This window comes from Pyrus communis, chromosome 9, assembly GCF_041283825.1.
Source record: "Pyrus communis isolate YQ-2024b chromosome 9, ASM4128382v1, whole genome shotgun sequence".
Lineage (NCBI taxonomy): Eukaryota > Viridiplantae > Streptophyta > Magnoliopsida > Rosales > Rosaceae > Pyrus > Pyrus communis.
The window spans coordinates 25,602,125-25,621,150 of NC_142573.1; the positions used below are offsets into that span (position 1 = coordinate 25,602,125).

The 19,026-nt window shown below is 36.4% G+C and overlaps 2 protein-coding genes across 5 annotated transcripts; both read right to left on the reverse strand.

Moving 5' to 3' along the window:
- Positions 1-2,126: 2,126 nt before the first annotated feature.
- On the reverse strand, positions 2,127-4,305 carry LOC137738666 (HMG-Y-related protein B-like). The gene is made up of 2 exons (XM_068478139.2): positions 3,746-4,305; positions 2,127-2,956 (listed from the first exon to the last, which is right to left on the reverse strand). The coding sequence occupies exons 1-2, from the start codon at positions 3,794-3,796 to the stop codon at positions 2,456-2,458; spliced, it is 552 nt and encodes a 183-aa protein (XP_068334240.2). The 5' UTR covers positions 3,797-4,305; the 3' UTR covers positions 2,127-2,455.
- Positions 4,306-6,552: 2,247 nt separating this feature from the next.
- Positions 6,553-18,510, reverse strand: LOC137740850 (myosin-binding protein 3-like). 4 transcript variants are annotated; one of them, XR_015966811.1, is made up of 5 exons: positions 17,020-18,510; positions 16,801-16,941; positions 15,270-16,668; positions 14,537-14,600; positions 6,553-6,911 (listed from the first exon to the last, which is right to left on the reverse strand). XR_015966811.1 is itself a non-coding variant. In XM_068480657.2 (4 exons), the coding sequence occupies exons 1-3, from the start codon at positions 18,170-18,172 to the stop codon at positions 15,293-15,295; spliced, it is 2,670 nt and encodes an 889-aa protein (XP_068336758.2). In that variant the 5' UTR covers positions 18,173-18,510; the 3' UTR covers positions 14,396-14,600; positions 15,270-15,292. The 4 variants fall into 4 exon arrangements, 2 of the variants coding, with proteins under 2 accessions (XP_068336758.2, XP_088556476.1); XR_015966812.1 differs by having other exon boundaries at positions 16,801-16,908; positions 17,020-18,353; XM_068480657.2 differs by lacking the exon at positions 6,553-6,911 and having other exon boundaries at positions 14,396-14,600.
- Between the last annotated feature and the right edge of the window lie 516 nt (positions 18,511-19,026).

Sequence of the window (19,026 nt, forward strand, 5' to 3'; positions counted from 1 at the left end):
CGTTGAGGATCTTTTGTTAGAATTTATTTCAATTGTTAAAAAAAAATCCTAACCTTCGAATAAGGTTGACAAAGAGACAGGGTGGGTCGGGGTGCCACCTCCATCCCCACGTATGCTGGTGATTTTTCCCCCAAAACTGCATTCATAACCATTTTTTTAAACAGGAATTCCTCATCCCCTCTCAGCGGGGATGCTACCTCCAAACCCACACCCATCAATCAGAGCCCACCCCTGAGGGTAGTCGGGTAAGGAGGGCCTAGGGCCTCTGATCTCGAGGGCCCCAAAAAAATTTTAAATCTTGCATGTACATATATATATATAGCAGAATTAAGGGACATCATAATTAGTTTTGAGTGAAGTGGAAATGGTCCGCCTCTTTGTTTTGCGGTGTGCAGTTAGATATTCGGAGCTGCATTTTAGTCATTATATTTAAGGAAACTTTAACAAAACTGTTCATTTTAACGAAAAACCACATTTTTACACTAAAAAGTCAATCTTGATATTATTCATTTTACCTTTTATTTTGTCCTTATCGTTAAAACTCAAAGTTTTCAAACCCTTTTCATTAGTTTTCCTTTGATTTAAAGAGCCAAATTTAAAAGAACTCATCTCAAAGATACTCTATAAAAGGACTATCCTTTTCTCTCTTGCTGCTCTCCAGATAGCCTTTAGAGGAAGAAAAAAAAAAAAAAAACCAAATTTGAAACCCTCCTTGCTCTGGCTTGGGGTCCGCGGTAGTTCGACTCCCACCTTTTTCTAGTCATCCTTCCCTCTTTTCCTTCCTTCTCCACCCTTTGCATCTTCCCTCTTCCCCCATCTTTCCCCATCCTTCCCTTATCATTCCCACCTTTTTCTAGCCCTCCTTCCTTCTTTTCCTTCCATCTCCACCCTTTGCATCTTCCCTCTTCTTTCCCCCATCCTTCCCTTATCCTTCCCACCTTTTTCTAGCCATCCTTCCTTCTTTTCCTTCCATCTTCACCCTTTGCATCTTCCCTCTTCCCCCTTCTTTCCCCCATCCTTCCACTCAAAAGGTATTTTTTTAAACTTGGGTGTCTGTAGAAGTGTTTTTTTGCACTATTTGGTAAGATTATGGGAGCACTCACTGCTCACCTCCATTTTTCGTCTATCCAGTTGTTCCATTAGTTTGTTCTCTTGGTGGTGGTGGCGGCTTTGCGATGGAGGCGCATTTGGTGGCTACTAGTTTCCATTCTAGTCTTAGGTTTTTTTTTTGTTTTTTTATTTTTTTGTTCATCTGGCCACTTTTGGGCCTTTCTACTATATTTTCTTTTTTGTTGTTGGGCTTGTATTTAGGTTGTGGACTGCCTTTTTAGTTCTATTTTATTTGTACTTGTCTTCTTATTTAATGGAAGTAATTTAGTTTGACTAAAAAAAAAAAAATAGTAAAGTGAACAATTGCCCTTTATATTTATGGAGTCACTATTTATATTCTAAATGTTAAATATTAATAAAACTCAATGGTGGACCTATAAATCAAGAAGAAAAGGAAGAGATGGAATTAAGGGAACCGGATCCCCTCCGAGCCCTAAGAAATTGAGCCCAATGATCAAATGATCCGAGCTATTGAAATTTGATATTATAACTTTTAGAGGGCTCCATATTTGTAGCCTTTTGATCAAATTTCATTAGCCCGGATCATTTGATGAGTGGGTTCATTTTCTTTGGGTCTAGAGGGGATTCAGTTTCGGAATTAAGTTTTAGAAAATGAGTGGGTTAAGTTTTTTCTTTCTGAAATGATTGATAATAAAATATTTAAAGTTTATTATAATAGAGAGTGCTTTTAAAGATAAAAAGTTAAAGAGACTAGCTAAAGTAGTTTGCGACAGTGTTCACTTGCTACATTAGCAAAAATTAGCACAAACTGTTGTAGATGCTCTTACTTTAGTAAAGTGGAATATCATCACTTGAGCGGAAGTGAACTATATTGAACCCAAAAAATTTTGTACTTCAAGTGGTTAAAAACATTCACTTACGAAGTTCAATGTTTGATTCCCCTCCTTGATATAAACATCAAACTGCAAACCCACTTTCAAATAAAGCTTGAATAACCCAAATTAGCCTTTAGAAAGCACATTTAAGCAAACATTCCACATAGTCCACACCCAAAAAAACAAAAAGAATTTCGACACAACATTTATAACTTATAAGATCACAACAATGAAATGAGATTCCAATCATGATTAGCAGCAGTCTCATCTCCTCTCAAACCTAAGAAACCAAACAACTGCAATTCAATTTACAAGCTAAACAGTTGAGACAAAAGACACAGCCGCAGCTAAACTAACAACACAAAACATAGGATCCGATCGTTTTTGCCAACGAAATAAACGCGGAGCCTGTTCCGATTGCTTCTCCGATCCCGAAGTTCATAACATTCGATTAAATGAGAAGGGGAGCTAGACACACTAATCTTACTAATACTACACTAATAAAAACCCTATTGCCCAACACTATCTCCAGCACTCAATGCATCCTTCACCTTCGGAGGCCTACCCCTTGGCCTCCCCGGCATTGTCTCTTCCACTGTTGACGAGCCACTCAAACCTCCGGTAGGCTTCGCCATCTTCCTTGGCCGCCCTCTCGGCTTCCCATTCCCTGAAGACACCTTAACCTTGGGAGGCTTTGGAGGTGCTTCCAGGTCCTTAGGCGGACGGCCCCTACCCTTTGCTGAGGTCAAGGTGGTGTCTGGGGACAGTGAATCCTTGGGTTTTGGCGGCCTGCCACGCCCCCTTCTCGGAGGTGCATTGGGATCCGGCTTTGTGTAGTTGTTCTTCCAGAACACCAGCTCCCCATTATCTTTCATCTCGTTGAGGTGGTGAGAGAGAAGCTTATTGTGCCCGGCCGGCACGTCCCCGTATGTTGATTCAATGTATTTCGAGATTGTGGATTTGTTCGAGCCATTCTTGTCATTCAAGGCTTCAATGGCGTTCAGAATCATCTGAAAATACCACAACTCAACCATTTACCAAAAAAAAATTAAAAATAATCCTTTCTTTCTAGTGAGAAAGTTCTCGTTGGATGAACTTAAGGTCCTAAATATAGAAAGCTTTTTGGCAGCATAATGCAGTTCAAAGGCAAACAAAAGTTCTAGTTATATGAACACACACACACATAAATATTTTACTAATTTGGGTTCTGTAAAATTTCTCTCTCTTTCCTTTTTTTTTTTTTTTTTTTTTTTTTTTGTTTTTGGTTTTCTTCTTCTGATTTGGGTTCTGGTATTTCAAATTACTAAACCGAATAGCAGAACTCAAATCAGTAAAAAAGATCTTAAATTTGGAGAATCAAACAACTGTAGTCTCATTTTTTTTCTCAAAAATATAAATAAACCATAAATGTAAGCTGTAACAGGTAGAGATATTCAGATTAGTGAAAGCTCATTTCTGATGATTAAGATTTCATTTGAAGATATTTTTAAAATGACTGACAACACTCTCGACGAATATATTTTTGAAAAAAACACTTTTATCAAAAATATTTTTAGTTATTTTAAAACATGGTTGCAAACAAACCTTAATTTGAAAAATAAATGGAACCAAGCGCTCTAATTATCTTTTTTTTAAAAATATTTTTATTTTTGCCATTGTTCAGGAACCCATCTAAATTTTCCCTTTTCACAACATGTAAAATATCAAAAAATGAAAAAAATAGCAATATCCAAGACCATAAAAATTTACAAAAACATTAAGAGAATTATTTTAGTTGGAGATTTGGTGGAAGGAAGTACCTGAGGGTAAGGAGGGAGTGATGGAGGCTTATTAACCTCTTCAGTGGCCATTCAAAATCAGCAGAGAAAATAAAAGCAAGATGTTTGAATTGAAGCGCTCTCAGTGAACCCCACAAAAACCTCAGCTGCTGCTACAGCTTCTACTGCTACAGAAATAACGAGAAAACCCGTGAAATTTCTGATGGTAAAAGCTGTTGGATTTGAAGACTTGAAGTTGCAAGGATTTGAGAGCTAGATAGATTTAAAGCCAAAGGATAAAGTAAACAATAAAATATAATTTTTTTTGTTTTGGTTCTTAAATCGACGGCTGGGAGTAATGGAGTGGAGGATGGAACGGATGAGAGGCGGGGGATCACGCGGCTCGCTGAGGTGGTAGGTTATGGAACTTCTGACTGGAAGGTTCCACATACAATGGGTGATGGGAGAGTGTCACTATTACAAGAGAGTGATTTTCGTGCACATTTTCCTCCTCCTGCAGACTTGCACACTTCTATATATTTCCAATATTTGAATTAAATAAAAAATATAACTAATCAACGAAGATAGATATAAGTGTGTGCAAAACGTGATTAGCGGATGCAAAAATTTATAATCTTGCTAAAATTGATACCAAAAATGTGCAACGGTTATATTATTACGAAACGCACTACATAAACGGTAAAAAGAATGCATAAAAACGTGAACACCTCATCGAACACATGAACTCCTTGCCAGGGTGGAGTCCCCCATTGCAAACCGTAGTCCAACTGCAAATAGCGATAATGTTTGAGCATAGATATTCGATAATTAGTGTCATTAGCTAATAAGCATTGCTAAGTTATGAATGCATAGAATTTAAAAGAATTTATTTCAATTTCATAGAATTTTAGCGAGTTTTGATTGAATTCTACATGGATTTTAATGGGGTTTGTGGGAATTTATCATGGATTGTAAATAGAATTGTGACTTGTCAAGGACTTACTAATAAGCATTGCTATTTTTAAATTTTATTATTTGAAGTGATGATTTCAAATAATAAAATTTAAAAAATGGTGATTATGAAATGGTAAATTAATGACATTTTTTATATTTTTAATAATCATTTCTCTTGACATATCGGCTTAATTAAGCTGTCACATCCCGACCCAAGCTCCACCACATCCCGAGCTTGACTCCGTCGTAGCACGATATTGTCCGTTTTGAGCCTTGATCACGCCCTCACGGTTTTGTTTTTAGGAACTCACACGAGAACTTCCCAGTGGGTCACCCATCCTGAGATCGCTCTCGCGCGATCTCGCTTAACTTCGAAGTTCTTATGGAATCCGAAGTCAGTGAGCTCCTAAAAAGCCTCATGTTATATGGAGGTGGGCAAGTATATATAAGGCATAGAGGATCATTTCCACTGGACGATGTGGGATCTAACAATCCACCCCCCTTAAGGATCCGACATCCTCGTCGACACACTTCCGGCCAGGGATTGGCTTTGATACCAAATTGTCACATCCCGACTCGGGCTTCACCACATCCCGGACTCCATCGTAGCATGATATTGTTTGCTTTGGGCCCCGACTATGCACTCACGATTTTGTTTCTGGGAACTCACACGAGAACTTCCCAGTGGGTCACCCATCCTGGGATTGCTCTCGCACGATCTTGCTTAACTTCAGAGTTCCTATGGAATCCGAAGCCAGTGAGCTCCCAAAAAACCTCGTGCTATATGGAGGTGGGCATGTACATATAAGGCATATAGAATTCTCTCTCTTGGACGATGTAGGATCTAACATAAGCCCTTTCCAACATTTTGTGCATAATATGGTTCTATGCGAAAATGCTCCTTTCTTCAATTATTTACATGATTTGACGAAATGTATGGTTTGGCTTTGTAAAGCTTCATGAATAAAAAAAGAAAGGAAAAAGGGGTAAATTGCCGATTTTGATCATAAACAAATAATCATAGTCATTGGGTTATTTTGTATATTGTCAGTTAGTTTTATAGTGGAACTTCAACTTTCTTTATGGTATCAAAGCAGGTTGTCCGACGTGTGAAGCTCAATGGTCACATGTGCTCCACTCATCCAATTTGTGTTGTTTACATGTTAGTTTTGAAAATTCTTCACACGTGAGGAGGCGTGTTGAAAGTATGAATTCCACATCGGGAGAAAAAAGGGACCATGCATGTGCTTATAAATAATCGAGATACTCCTTATATTGCCTTGATTTTATGGTGAAATTTCAACTTTTTTCATAATCCACTTGGGTGTTCAACATTTTTCATATAAAATCTAGTTAAACGAATTGCCATTTATAGGACAATTAAGTTGTTACTAGTACTACGTTCTAGTAGTATTTATCACAACTTGTAAATTTAAGGTATTAAGTCTGAATCACATAAATGACAAGTTTGATAAGAAATAATTCCTAAACTCATTGTATGGCCCAATCGCCCGTTCTCAATATTGTTGTATAAAAAAACGACAAATAAGTTTGGTGTGGCAATAGATGAACTCAAAAACAAACTGAAGCTAAGAGCTTGTTTGGCATCTTCTTTTCAAACCAACGAGTATTAAGTAATTTAGCTACATTCATCATCTTCTAAAACTATAAATTAATTTCAACTTAAATACCAAACAACCCCTAAGTAATCAAAGATTTCCTCTTAATAACAGCAACTAATAACCATCCTGATTTTGATTTTGGTTTTTGGTTTTTAAATATTTGTTTTTCCAGTTAATGAATTTCTCACTTCAAAATAAATTTCTTTTTTTTCTTGGGGATTGAAAAAGAAGTTAAAAAATAAAAAAGAACAGAAAAAAACTAGTTACATCTCCTTCCCAATCCAAAAGAAGCAAATACTAGAAATTAACAATCTCAGAATATTATGCCCCTCTTCACATTAATCATTCACCTTTCACCATTCACCATTCACCATTCACCTGTGCTAGTGCTAGGTGATGTATATGTATCTGCATTATGCAGTAACGAGGAGTCACTGCAAAATTTAGGGCATGTTTATGCCATGCTTAGTTCAAGTGGAACAAACACAAGAAGGAATCACTCCTCTCCTTTAAGAGATGCTCCCCTTGATTGATTAATTCCGTAATTTCTGTCCACAACAAGTGTTTAAACAAATTCTTGATCACACATATGTATATGTTTCTGTGGTCTTCCTCAGCACCAATAGAGCAATCTGCAATCATCAAACAGATTTTGTTTATCATCTTAATTTCTGTAATGTGCCAAAATGCATGCATGTGCTTGTTTATCGTAAACCCTAATTCGGAGTAAAATGAATTTTACTACTGGTTAGGACTATCTCACACATATCATTTTCCTCAAATTGCATATTGACTGGTGAAGGTCTAGGTTAATAATTTTTTGCTGGGGCTGTTCTTTGAATCTTTTTTCCAATTTTTATTTTATGCAGTCGTAATTCAGGACTTGTTTTAGTGAATTGTTACTCTAAATCTTTGAGGTCAGCTGATTAATTACTGCAACTTTAGGATCTTTAAAAGAGATTTTGATAGAATTTGACCTCTTGGCTAAGGCATCTACGAACTCATCGCCTTCAGTCAAAGTTTTTACTAACTTGTAATTTTTAGGTCAGGAAGCAATGTCGGTTTAAACATGACTTGATTGGGCTTGCTATCTATATTCTTACTATTATAAGAACTAGATGCTGTCTCTTTCCAACTCGATGTCCTAGGCTCTCAATTTTTTGAATCAAGTAGAGGCCATTTGGTTGAAACAAATTTTCAAATTCTGGATGTCTGTTTGCCTAAAGACTGAAGGAATATGTTTGTATAATTATTTTGTTGTATAACAACTGAAACTCCATTGTACAAGGAAGTGGTAGTTGTTTGACTATACTGAGTTGTTTCAGGTACTTCCGCAAACGGATAGGCAATGGTTCCTTTTTTATTACTTCAATGGCCTTTTCTGGCGAGTAAATTGCCTTTTCTTCTTTTCCTTCCTTAGTGATAAAGTTTTCAATGGATCTTCAATGACACTTATACATTCAGCATATTCAAGGAGCTTCTATTTTTTGGCACACCATTTATGCCAAGTAAAAAACCTTGCATCAAACTCTTTTCCTCTCATGAACTGAAAATGGGCTTTCTTTAAGAAAGCTTGCCTTTTTTTGAATTTTTTTTTTCCCTCACTATTATCTTTTTGAAGCATTTTCTTCATTAAGATAGTCTAACTCTATAAATTCTTTATTAGGTTCACTAAAAGTTTGATCTTGATGTTGACCATTTGAACAAATTTGTTCGAAAAAGAAGGAGTCTTGGTGCATTTAAAGATTCAACTCTTAATCAATGACCAACGCTTAATGTAGCCAACCTATTAGTGGAGAATTGTATTTCTACATCTCCATCTTCGTATTGATTTATACGACTGAGTTATCTATTTTGAATCAGTTGAGGTGGAGCTCCATCTTGCAGTCTCCATCTTTCAGGTAGAGTAACATCATTCCACCTAATCATTTTAAGTATCATTGTATGGGCTTTTCCTATATTAACTTGGAACAAAGTGATTTTTCCCATACAATCCATAATTTTTGCTTTGCGCACAATGGACTTCATCTCCTTTTATGAAATCCTATAAGTCACAACTAAATTTTGTGATCCTGCTTTCATATCATTCCCTTGCGTATTGACAAGTGAGTCTTTACGACTATGGGGTCGGATAACGGCACAGAAAAATTTAGGAAACAATTAAAATAGATTGGTCCTTCACTAAGGGATTACTCTATCATTCCTAACATGGAATTGACATAGTTGTTGTGTCATATATCTCTTACATAGAGTAGGATAGAAGTATATAATCCTGTTCTTGTTAACGGTTTTACTGCTACTTGAATTAGACCAATATGCAAATAGTTATGACCTTTTCGCATATGTTGATGTTGATCCAGTTGATTTTGGGAAAGCAATTGAAAATCTGCACTGGCATTCGTGACAGTTTTTCAATATTATATATTGTTACTTTTTCAATATTATTGACCCTCATAGTTCTTGAGCTACCATTGTTATGAGAACTAATATTGCTACCTACGTGCCTTTTACTCAAAGATCTAACTAAACTTGTCATTAGAAGAGAGTTTCTCTACTTCTCTATTTCCTAGGTGATGTATTGATAGCACCACTGCCTAGCCTAATTAACTCATACCTCAGTTAAATGGCGTTACAGCTCATTGACGACTTCCTATCACCTTAGTGAGAAGTTCTTGTAGAGGATCTTGATCTAATAGGAAATTTTAACTAAAGCTAGACTAAGAAATCTTTATATAACAAATTTTGGCTATGCTACTAACAAAGCAAACTTACATTAATAAACACATATGGTTGTTACAAAATGATAGAAGCACCCTCACAGTTAAACAGATTTGCACTCTCACACTTTAGATTATAGTTTTTATAATCTGAGGAAAAGTTTGTTTACAAATGAGCAACTAGGCTCATATTATAGCCTTACACGGTAGGAAAGTTCAGGTGTTGCTAAAGTAGAAGGTCACCATTAGGTAACCTTACACATTAGACAACATATTTACTTTATGCAGTAGATCTGACTCAGCTTCACATGGATAGACATCAAAAGGAAAGACTCTTAAATAAAGCAACAAAGCAACACACATGGCTATAGGAAAAGTAGCCAATTATTCAAAAGTAGAATAATTCTTTACTTATCTTAATATCAGACAACATTTCATGCTTTTAACAAATATTCTTATCTTCTATCTTTCATTAGAAAAACATTTCATACTTTTTTGCCTTGTGGAATCGACAGGAGAATCCCATAACAGTCATCTTCATTATCATCTGCAAAGTCTTCATCTATTTGTTGCAGAGAAGACGGGGATGTTGATTTCATTTCTTCACCCATGTCATTGAGGTCAAGAAGTTGTAAGGCTTTCTTTTTTCGGTCTGCTTTTGAAGAGTATGAGCTAGATTCCTCAATTAAAGACTTCATTTTTTCAGCCCTAATTTAAGAGAGAATTGGAAGCCAAGAGAGAATATCCATCTTCACGAGTTTTTTTATTTTAATTCTTCTAGCTTGAAAAGAATGGGGCTTCAAGTATCTAAGTTAAACTTGTCTCATCAATGCACATAAATCCGTTTTTCTAGTTTAGGAATATAACTCCAAGCGTGTAACATCCCATATCGACCAACGGGAGAGGGGTGATGTGCCTTATATGTACATACCCACCTCCATATAACACGAGGCCTTTTGGGAGCTCACTGGCTTCTAAGTTCATCGGAACTCCGAAGTTAAGCGAGTTCGGGCGAGAGCATTCCTAAGATGGGTGACCCAATGGTAAGTTCTAGCGTGAGTTCCCAGAAACAAAATTGTGAGGGCGTGGTCCAAAGCGGACAATATCGTGCTACAGAGAAGCCGATCTGGGATGTGACAGAATGGTATCAGAGCCACTCTGCCGTGTGGTGCGAGTGTGTTGATAAGGACGTTGGGCTCCTAAGGGGGATGAATTGTAACATCCCACATCGACCAAGAATTGTAACATCCCACATCGACCAACGGAGATGGGGTGATGTGCCTTATATGTACATGTCCACCTCCATATAGCACGAGGCCTTTAGGGAGCTCACTAGCTTCAGAGTTCATCGGAACTCCGAAGTTAAGCGAGTTCGGGTGAAAGCATTCCTAAGATGGATGACCCACTGGGAAGTTCTCACGTGAGTTCCCATAAACAAAATTGTAAGGGCATGGCCCAAAGCGGACAATATCGTGCTACGGCGAAGCCGGTTTGGGATGTGACAAAGAGTCCTCATCATTTTCATCAATATCATAGGACTATTTCAAGATTTAAGGGAGTTCATAAATCATCATGAACTATACAATAGTTTCCTTGGATAACCAGAATTGGCTTGCCTGATCTTTTCTAAAAGTGATTCATGGATTCGTTGAGGAAGATATTATGCATTCGGTTCCCAGATAAGAAACTAGGTCTTGAACCAATTTGGCAGCTCATTTAAAGTATGAAGGCGAAAATGAATAAATCACGTCTGGGAGTATCATACATCTTGAAAATATAAGAAAATGTCCGATGCATTTTGATACTCCCAAAAGTTATTCCTTGATGCCTAATTTCAGGCCTAGAGAGAAGACACATAAAGTTGGGGCTATTACCTAATCTTCAAGAGTGATCACTTCAGGATTAGGATTTTGAAAAGAGCTATCAAATTATTAGTTTCACTTCTATATCAATGCAATACGTCTACTGATTTTATTTCAATCAGTATTCTTGCATACCATGTCTAGCTTTAGCCAACCCAGAAGCCTATAAGGTTATTGAAACAGATGCTTCTGATGATGGGTAAAGTGGAGTCGTGAAGCAAAGAACTCAAGAGGGCAAAGAACAGTTGATTCGTTTTACATCAAGTTTCGAGAAGAATAAGGAAATAGAGCCGACTCTATGCTTTTTCTCTTCAGTCCTAAATTAGCCCTTAGGGGGGTATAATTTTTGGGATTATCAAAAGGCATGGGAAATGGTCTTAGGTTTTCAAAGTATCTAATACTACCACACATGGTTTATTCAATTTTGCCTTTGTACTCTGAAAGAGTTGCCAACTGGTTCAGAACCTGGTTTTCTTATTTTGGGACCAATGTAGAATATCTTCCTCAATTAGTCCATGAATCATTTTTAAAAAGTTCAGGGCAAGTCAATTCTGATTATCTTAAAACAAGGAAAATATTTTTATGGTTCATGATGATCTATGAACTCCTTTGGATCCTGAAATGGTTTCTATGATTTTGATGAAGATGATAAGGACACTTGGAATTATATTCCTCAACTAGAAAGACAGATTTATGTGCACTTGTGGGACAAGTTTAACTTAGATAGGTCAGAAGAATCACGAATGAAAGAACTTGTGAAGATTGATCTTCTCTCCTAGCTTCCAATTCTCTCTTAAAAGGCTGAAAAACTTCAGTCTTTAGTTGAGTAATCTAGCTCATCCTCTTCAAAAGCAGACCTAAAAAGGAAGGTCTTAAAACTTCTTGACTTCGATGACATGGACGAAGAAATGACATCAACGTACATGTCTTCTCAAGAAAAAATGGATGAAGACTTGGCAAATGATAATGGTGATGACTGTTTTGGAATTCTCCAGTCCATTCTATAAAGCAAAAAAGCACGTAATGCTTTTCTAATGAAAAGAAAAGAAATAAGAATATTTGTTAAAAGCATGAAATGTTGTCTGATATCAAGACAAGTAAAGAATTATTCAGCTTTTGAATAATTGACTAATTTTCCTGTAGCCATGTGTGTTGGGTTGATGATTTACTTAAGAGTCTTTTCTTTTGTTGTTTATCCATGTGAAGCTGAGTCAGATCCATTGCATAAAGTGAAGATACCGCCCACTGTGCAAGTCTGCTTTATGGCGACTCTCTACTTTACCAACACCTAGTAGTTTCCTACTTTGTCGTCTTGTTTTTTAGTTTTGCTATAAAAGGAGCCTAGTTGCTCAGTTCTAAACAAGCTTTTCTTCAGATTATAAAAACTCTAGTCTAGAGTTTAAGAGTGCAAATCAATTTAAGTGTGAGGGTGCTTTTGCCCTTTTGTAACAACCACTTGTGTTTGGAGATATTATTAAGGGAGACTTTGGATGAGGTCATTGATTATGAATATTCTTTGATTGAAACTTTGTTGGTTTTTAATTTTTGATCATGGTCCCTGAAATCAATGTTATAATTTATTTCTATGTAGGTTACTATATTTTTAAAATTAAAAATTAAAAATTATAGTTGTTTATATAAATGAGATTTTAAATAAAAAACCATAATTTGTGGGATTAAAAATATTAAAATATAAATATACTATTGTGTGTGTTTATATATATATAACCATGGTACATTCATCAAAATTAACCAAAAAATTTATTGTATCAAAACATGGGTACATTCTTGAAAATCACCAAAAAAAAAAAAAGATATCAGGCTTAATAACATTAGTATCCCGTTACTTTATATTTATTTGCTTCAATTGTTATTCATAATTTTATTATGTTTATACACATATTCTCTTCCGATTTATAAATTTAAACAAGATTAAATGACTATGACGTCTCTGGGTCATTTTTAGTATCAAAGCCAAACTTGTTATTTATATACTTTTTAGTCTAGTTTCAATTAAGTTTTTATTTTAGATCAAAATACTCTTCAAGAACTTCTCATTAAAGTGGGGGAAGTCGTCAGTGAGATGTACAACTATTTAGCCGAGGTTAGGCGTTTGTTAGGCGTAGGCAGTGTGTTGTCGACATATCAACTAAGGAACAGAGAAGTAGTGAAACTCTCTTCTAATGGCAAGCTTAATTAGATCTTTGAGTAAAGGGTATGTAGGTAAAAACCATGTTCATTTGTCCAAGAGACAAGGTTTTCTTCAACCTCTAATATAGATGTTTGTTGTCTTTTGCAAGATCCTTATAAAATTCACCAACATGGTTAAGACTTCCTGAGAATCTTTATAGTTGTTTTTTATCCAGAATTTCATCTGCAAATTTATCAGCAAAAGCAATAGCAATCAAGGGGTAGAATTAACGTTTTCTGGATATTATGAAAAAAAATCAAACTTTTTTTTCTAAAAGAGTTTCATCTTTCAAGCCGAGACCACTAAACCTGCAGTTTCAACCATTTTCAAGAAAATACTGAATGTTTAAAATGTTGTTCTAAGGAGTTGGAATAAACTAGAACATCATCAATGTCATCAATGGTAAAAGTGGTTTAAGAGTTGAATATATCATTCATAATATTTTGAAACTCGGAGGAGGCATTCTTCAATCTGAAGAGCATTATGTTTTATTTGTAATGTCCAAACAATAAATTAAAAGCAGTCTTATATTTATCCTTTTCAGCAATTTGAATTTTCCAATAACCAAATTTCATATTGACTTTTGAAAATGTTACAGCTTGACCGAGTCGATCTAACAAAATCTTCTTATTAGGAATGAGATACCTTATCCATTTGAAAGTTTTATCTAATGGTTTAAATTTAGGACTAACCTGAGGGCTCCTCGTTCCAGTTGAGCCGCATTCTCCACGTAAAATCCTGAGCAACTCTATGACTAGTAGCTCTTGCGAATCAACTTATTTTCAAGAAGCTCGATTATTTCTTTTTTTACATATTTTTTATTAACCTGTTATTCATCTAAATGGGTCGAGCCTTTATTTGAATATTCTTTTCATCAAAATCAAACTCATTGGGTAACTCAACAATGTGTCTCTTACGATCCAAAAAAGCACTAGAAATAGCTGCAAAAACATGTCTTTCGAAATCCTTTTGTATTAACTTAACTTTCTTTTTAATTGTTTCAGTAAGAAGTTGTCCTTCAATTTTTTTAAAATGAATTTACTCTTTCAAAGAACAAATAAAATTTTCTTTATTTGTAATTTTCTGTTGTATGGAATTGACATACTGAGTTTGAGGTTCTCTTGAGAATTTACGATATTAATGTCATCAATTTCAGTAAAGTCTCCCATCATCTCTTAAAACTCTGTTTCAATTTCGTTTTTCCTTGAAATATCATCAGAAAATGGTGGATAATTTTGTATGAGGCTTTTTATGCTTTTTATGAGGCTTTCTTGCAGATAATTTTGTAGTGGGCCTGAAATCAAACTGTTCACAAAAATCACCTACTTCTTTCTTTTCTTAGACCCTTTGTTTTTCAAGTTGATTTTTAAGCTTCATGTAATTACAGAGTGTTAATCCTTCAGTACAGATCTCACTAGTTAATTCACCATAAATATACATATCAAAGGGTATTATACCACCAAATTTGTTCCTTAGCTATTGCGTACCTTTTTTTGCAAAGACAGATGGTAATCTAGAAGCGGAAGAAGCATAAAAACATCTTTGTACCATCTGAAATAAGACAAATTGGACATTTAAGATTCATCAAAAGTTTTCTAGATCGATCTTGTTGGACCTCAATAGTTCCAACAAAATGGAGATTAATGGTGTAGATTAGAGTATTAAACTCTTTTTCTTTCATTTGTGTGTGTGTGTGTGTGTGTATATATATGACAGATCCGTGACAACACTTTTTTTACACAACTTTTAACACACGTTTTTCTGGAGCCTACTTTGTAATGTGGTTTAACGATCCGAACCATGTATATTTTAGAACATCATGCATAGAACATCCTTTCAAAAAGTTAGACAAATCATAATCATTAAGACATTCATTTGTAATAAAAAAAAAATAGACAAATACGGTTTTACAAAGAAACCCTAAACCCTTAATCCAACAGTTATACAGCTTAGATTTACGTGATTTTTGGTAGACATGATATTTTATAGAAAACCTAAAAGATAGATGGTTCGGATTGGAATAATTACAAAGTAGGCTTCACAAAAACACATGTCATTATGTAAAAAATGTTGTCACATATCCGTTGCATATATATGTATGTGTGTGTGGGTGTGGCCACTATGCTTTTTTGTTGTGCGTTAAGAGTGGTTTGTGTTTACAGCATTGTAATAGTTGTGTCGAAATCATAAGGCCGAGTTGTAAACTTGTTTGAATTTTACCTCTTAATTGGATTCCCCTTGTATCATTCAACTGCAACTTCATCGCCCTCGGGATCATTCATGTTCTTGACGCGGAGTTCAACAACCCTCAGATCCCGCAGATGTTGCAAAATCTCTTGGAGAAGATCCACCCCTTTGTCTCCCTTCTGTATGGAGCTCATGCAGTGCTTGAGAAACTCCCTGTCTGCTTCAAGAGCTTGTAGCCTCTCATAAACATGATCCACCTCCTCTTCAATGGCTATTTTTCCATCATTCAGTTCGAAATTGGTAATTGAGCTCCGCATCATTTCAATTGATTCTGATTGATCAGCGTGTTCTTCATGAGTTAACCCTTCTTCGGTTTCATCGTCAGTTGCATCCAAAAGCGGAAGAAGCCTCTTTGCCATGGAATCCAATGTCTTTTCCTCGGGATGATGTCTATCTATCCCATTTTCTTCTGGACTGCTAACATCATGATTCTCTTCGGAGTATTTGGGGCTGTACGTTGGGGAATGCTCAACTAGCTTAAAGTCCTCGGCTAATTCCTCATTTGCACCCAATGTGATTAGCTTCTCCTCCAAGGCTTTGAGCTGATCCAGAATGGACAGCCTCTCTTCCTCGAATCCTGCTAGTGATTCATCAAGAACACTCATATTTTTAACACAATCCAGAGCCAAATCTTCCAAACTCAGACCTGCATCGTCTGTGGTATTGTTTTTGTCATTGCTTTCTTGATGGCCACCGAAGCCGCTTTCTTCGTCCCTAACTTCAACATTAAGATCAATCGATAGCGCATCACTATCCCACGACTGGCTGCAAGAAGCAGAAGAATTCCTACTTCTTATACTTCCATATTTAATTCTGCTCATGGTCCTTGCCTTCTCTTTTTCCTCATAATCTTGGACTTTCTTTTGATATATTTCCAATTCTCTCTCTAGTTCTTGCTTTTCCTTCTCCTTCTTGTTCATCAGATCATTCAGAAGTTGTAAGGCGTCCTGGTCGTACTCGGATTGTTCTTCCATCATCCTCTGGTATTGCAATGCCTCCATTTGCATTGCTGCCTTCTCTTCTTGAAGCCTTGTTATCATAGCCATAGTCTGGTTGGCGGCAATTGCAGATGCACTCCTCTCTTCCTCTAGTTCTGCATATAAAGAACTTAGAGATTTACGCTCAGCTGTCAGCGCTTCTTTGAGCCGTCCAATGGTTGTAAAAGGATCCCTCTCTTCTGTCTCGCTCACCACACTTCCATCCAAATACTCTTCTACTGCCGACTCTATTTTATCATCTGGTTTCTTGTGCAAGGAACAAAGACTGTTTACAGATGTTGGTGAGTCAGGAATCTTCTCTTCCCCTCGTTCTTGAGCCTTTTCAGGCATACTTGTTTCCTCTTGCGGTGTAGCTGCTTCAGTATGCCTTGTACCTGTCAAAATTAAATTTACCGTAAAATCCAGCTCTTTCTTATATAACAATTACACTACTTATAGTACTAAATGTCCTTCGTCAAACGAATTTTTGTATCTAGGTGGAGGTAAGATATGATCTTGAGATTTACCGTAATCACTCTGAGCCGAGAATGTATCAGGTACATTGGGAATTTCAAAGCACGGAGAAGAAGAACCTTCTTGAGCCCGAGGGTGATCACTTGCACGGTCATACTCTTCTGTGTTTGCAAAAATACTTTCTTCTTCAGATGCTGCAGTTTATTAAGAAATCAGAATGCAAAATAAACTTCTAGTGAAAAAATTTAATTAATAATTACAATCTTCTGTACCTGGTGGATCATTTCGTTCTTTCTTATCGGGTTCTTCAATTCGAACAAATAATGTTTGAGCTCCTGGAGCAGTGACGACTTCGTCACATGGCTTGCAAACCAAATCTTGTTTTACCTCTTCCGCGTCTACGTCAGAAGAGTTATCAGTAAAACCCCTGGACATATCTAAGCTTTCGACTTCTCCATTACTTGTGTTAACTGCACTCTCGTTTGTGACAAGTACTAATGATGGTTCTCCAGAGAGTTGAGGTTCAGATCCGATGTTCGACTCAGAGGCGAAATTTACTTCTTTATGATCATGCTCTCTCACCTCCTCCTCTTTTACATTGCGGGTTACTTGGTCTACTGTAGTTGAAAAATCAATCAACTCAACGGGAATCAACCGATGATTGTGAGCACAGATCAAACCATTCTCGGAAGATAGGGGGATGATTTCAAGAGAGTAATCTTCTTCAAAGCAACACTGAATGCTAGTAGCACTAGCATCGGAAGATTGATGGACAAGTTTCGTGCTGTTAGAATCTGACCGCGCAATGTCAAGGGAACCTCCTTTGTTATCTTCATCTGCATCATTTTCCTGACATAGCAATACTGATCTAGACCTTTGACAATCTTCCACTGCAATGCCTCTGAAGCTAGAACTGCAAACATCTGATGTAAGTTGTTGCTCGTCTGCCACTCTATCGTCCTCATGTTCTTCATTCGTTGTCTCCAACTCATAGCCATTGTAACTGTGAGTTGACAGGCTTTCAGGTTTGTTTGCGCTTTGATACTTACCTCCATTGCTTCCATCATCCACAGCTTCTACAGCTGAATTCCGTTTCCGCACATACTCCAAAGAACCGCAAGAAGGTTCGGAACAAGGACGGCGAAACATGTTGGATATCTGAGTGGCATGGCTCTCACATACAACATCTGTGTAAGAGTTGTTTGAGCTCTTGCCTTGTTCCAGGACGCGTTCGATTCTAGGAGTACACAACGGACAAGGTGGTTTCAGGCCGAAGTAGTTGGCATATTTGTTGATCAAGTAACTGAGCAAAGAGTCGAGGAGGAGGAGTATTATCAAAATCCATTCAAGAACAGCATAGACTAGAATTACAATCAACATGGGAGTGTTCCTGTGCAACATGCTTGCAAACTTGTTGGTTGCCATGGATGTAAAGAGAGAGAGAGAGGAATGCTTTTCAAGTTTAGATAGAAAAATGAAGACTGGGCTGTTGCAAGAGAAGTTGGTTTACAGTAAAAAATATGTTATTTTTCTTTTTATCAAAGGGGGATTGGAGCGGGGATCCGTCTTCAACATTGAAAAAAGAAATACCATTAGAAAAAATGGTAGTTTGTAACATCTGTTAAAGACGATATAAACGCACCCATAGAATCTACACCTGGAATTTTAGCTTTCAAGTTTAAAGTGATCATCACTATCCCTAAGAGCAATTTAGAACAAGTATTATGTAATTAATTTGTACTTGTTCATTGTTAATCAAATACATATGAATGCTACTTAGGATTCTTCTTATATTTGGTATTAAAGTGGGAGGCAGGGAATGATGAAACATGGGTTGTCAACACTCAGCAGTGGCAGGCATGGTGGAAAAGCTAACAAGGAAAAAGAAAAAGTGAGTGGAAAAAAGGGAAGGAATTAGATCAAATTGGGGGCTTTTTGAAGAGTGAATGAGAGCCTTTGTATAAATAAAGTTGGTTGTATAATATCTGCTTTTGCTCATGGGCCTCTATATGTTTTCTTTAACTTTTCAAAAGTGAACAGTTCGTTGTTGGGTCTCAGAAACATAAAGGAAGGTAAATCAAAGAACCTAACCAAATGCTTCCTTGAAATGTTTAAGGCGAGTGATTTCCGCACGCTCATATTTTCTCTTTTGACATTTATGATTATTCCTGATTGTGAATTTGAATAAATTAATAAGAATTAATGGACTATTGAATTGAATAAATGAAGGAAATCGATGTACATGAATAAACATGAGTGTGTAAGAGGAAAAATGAAGC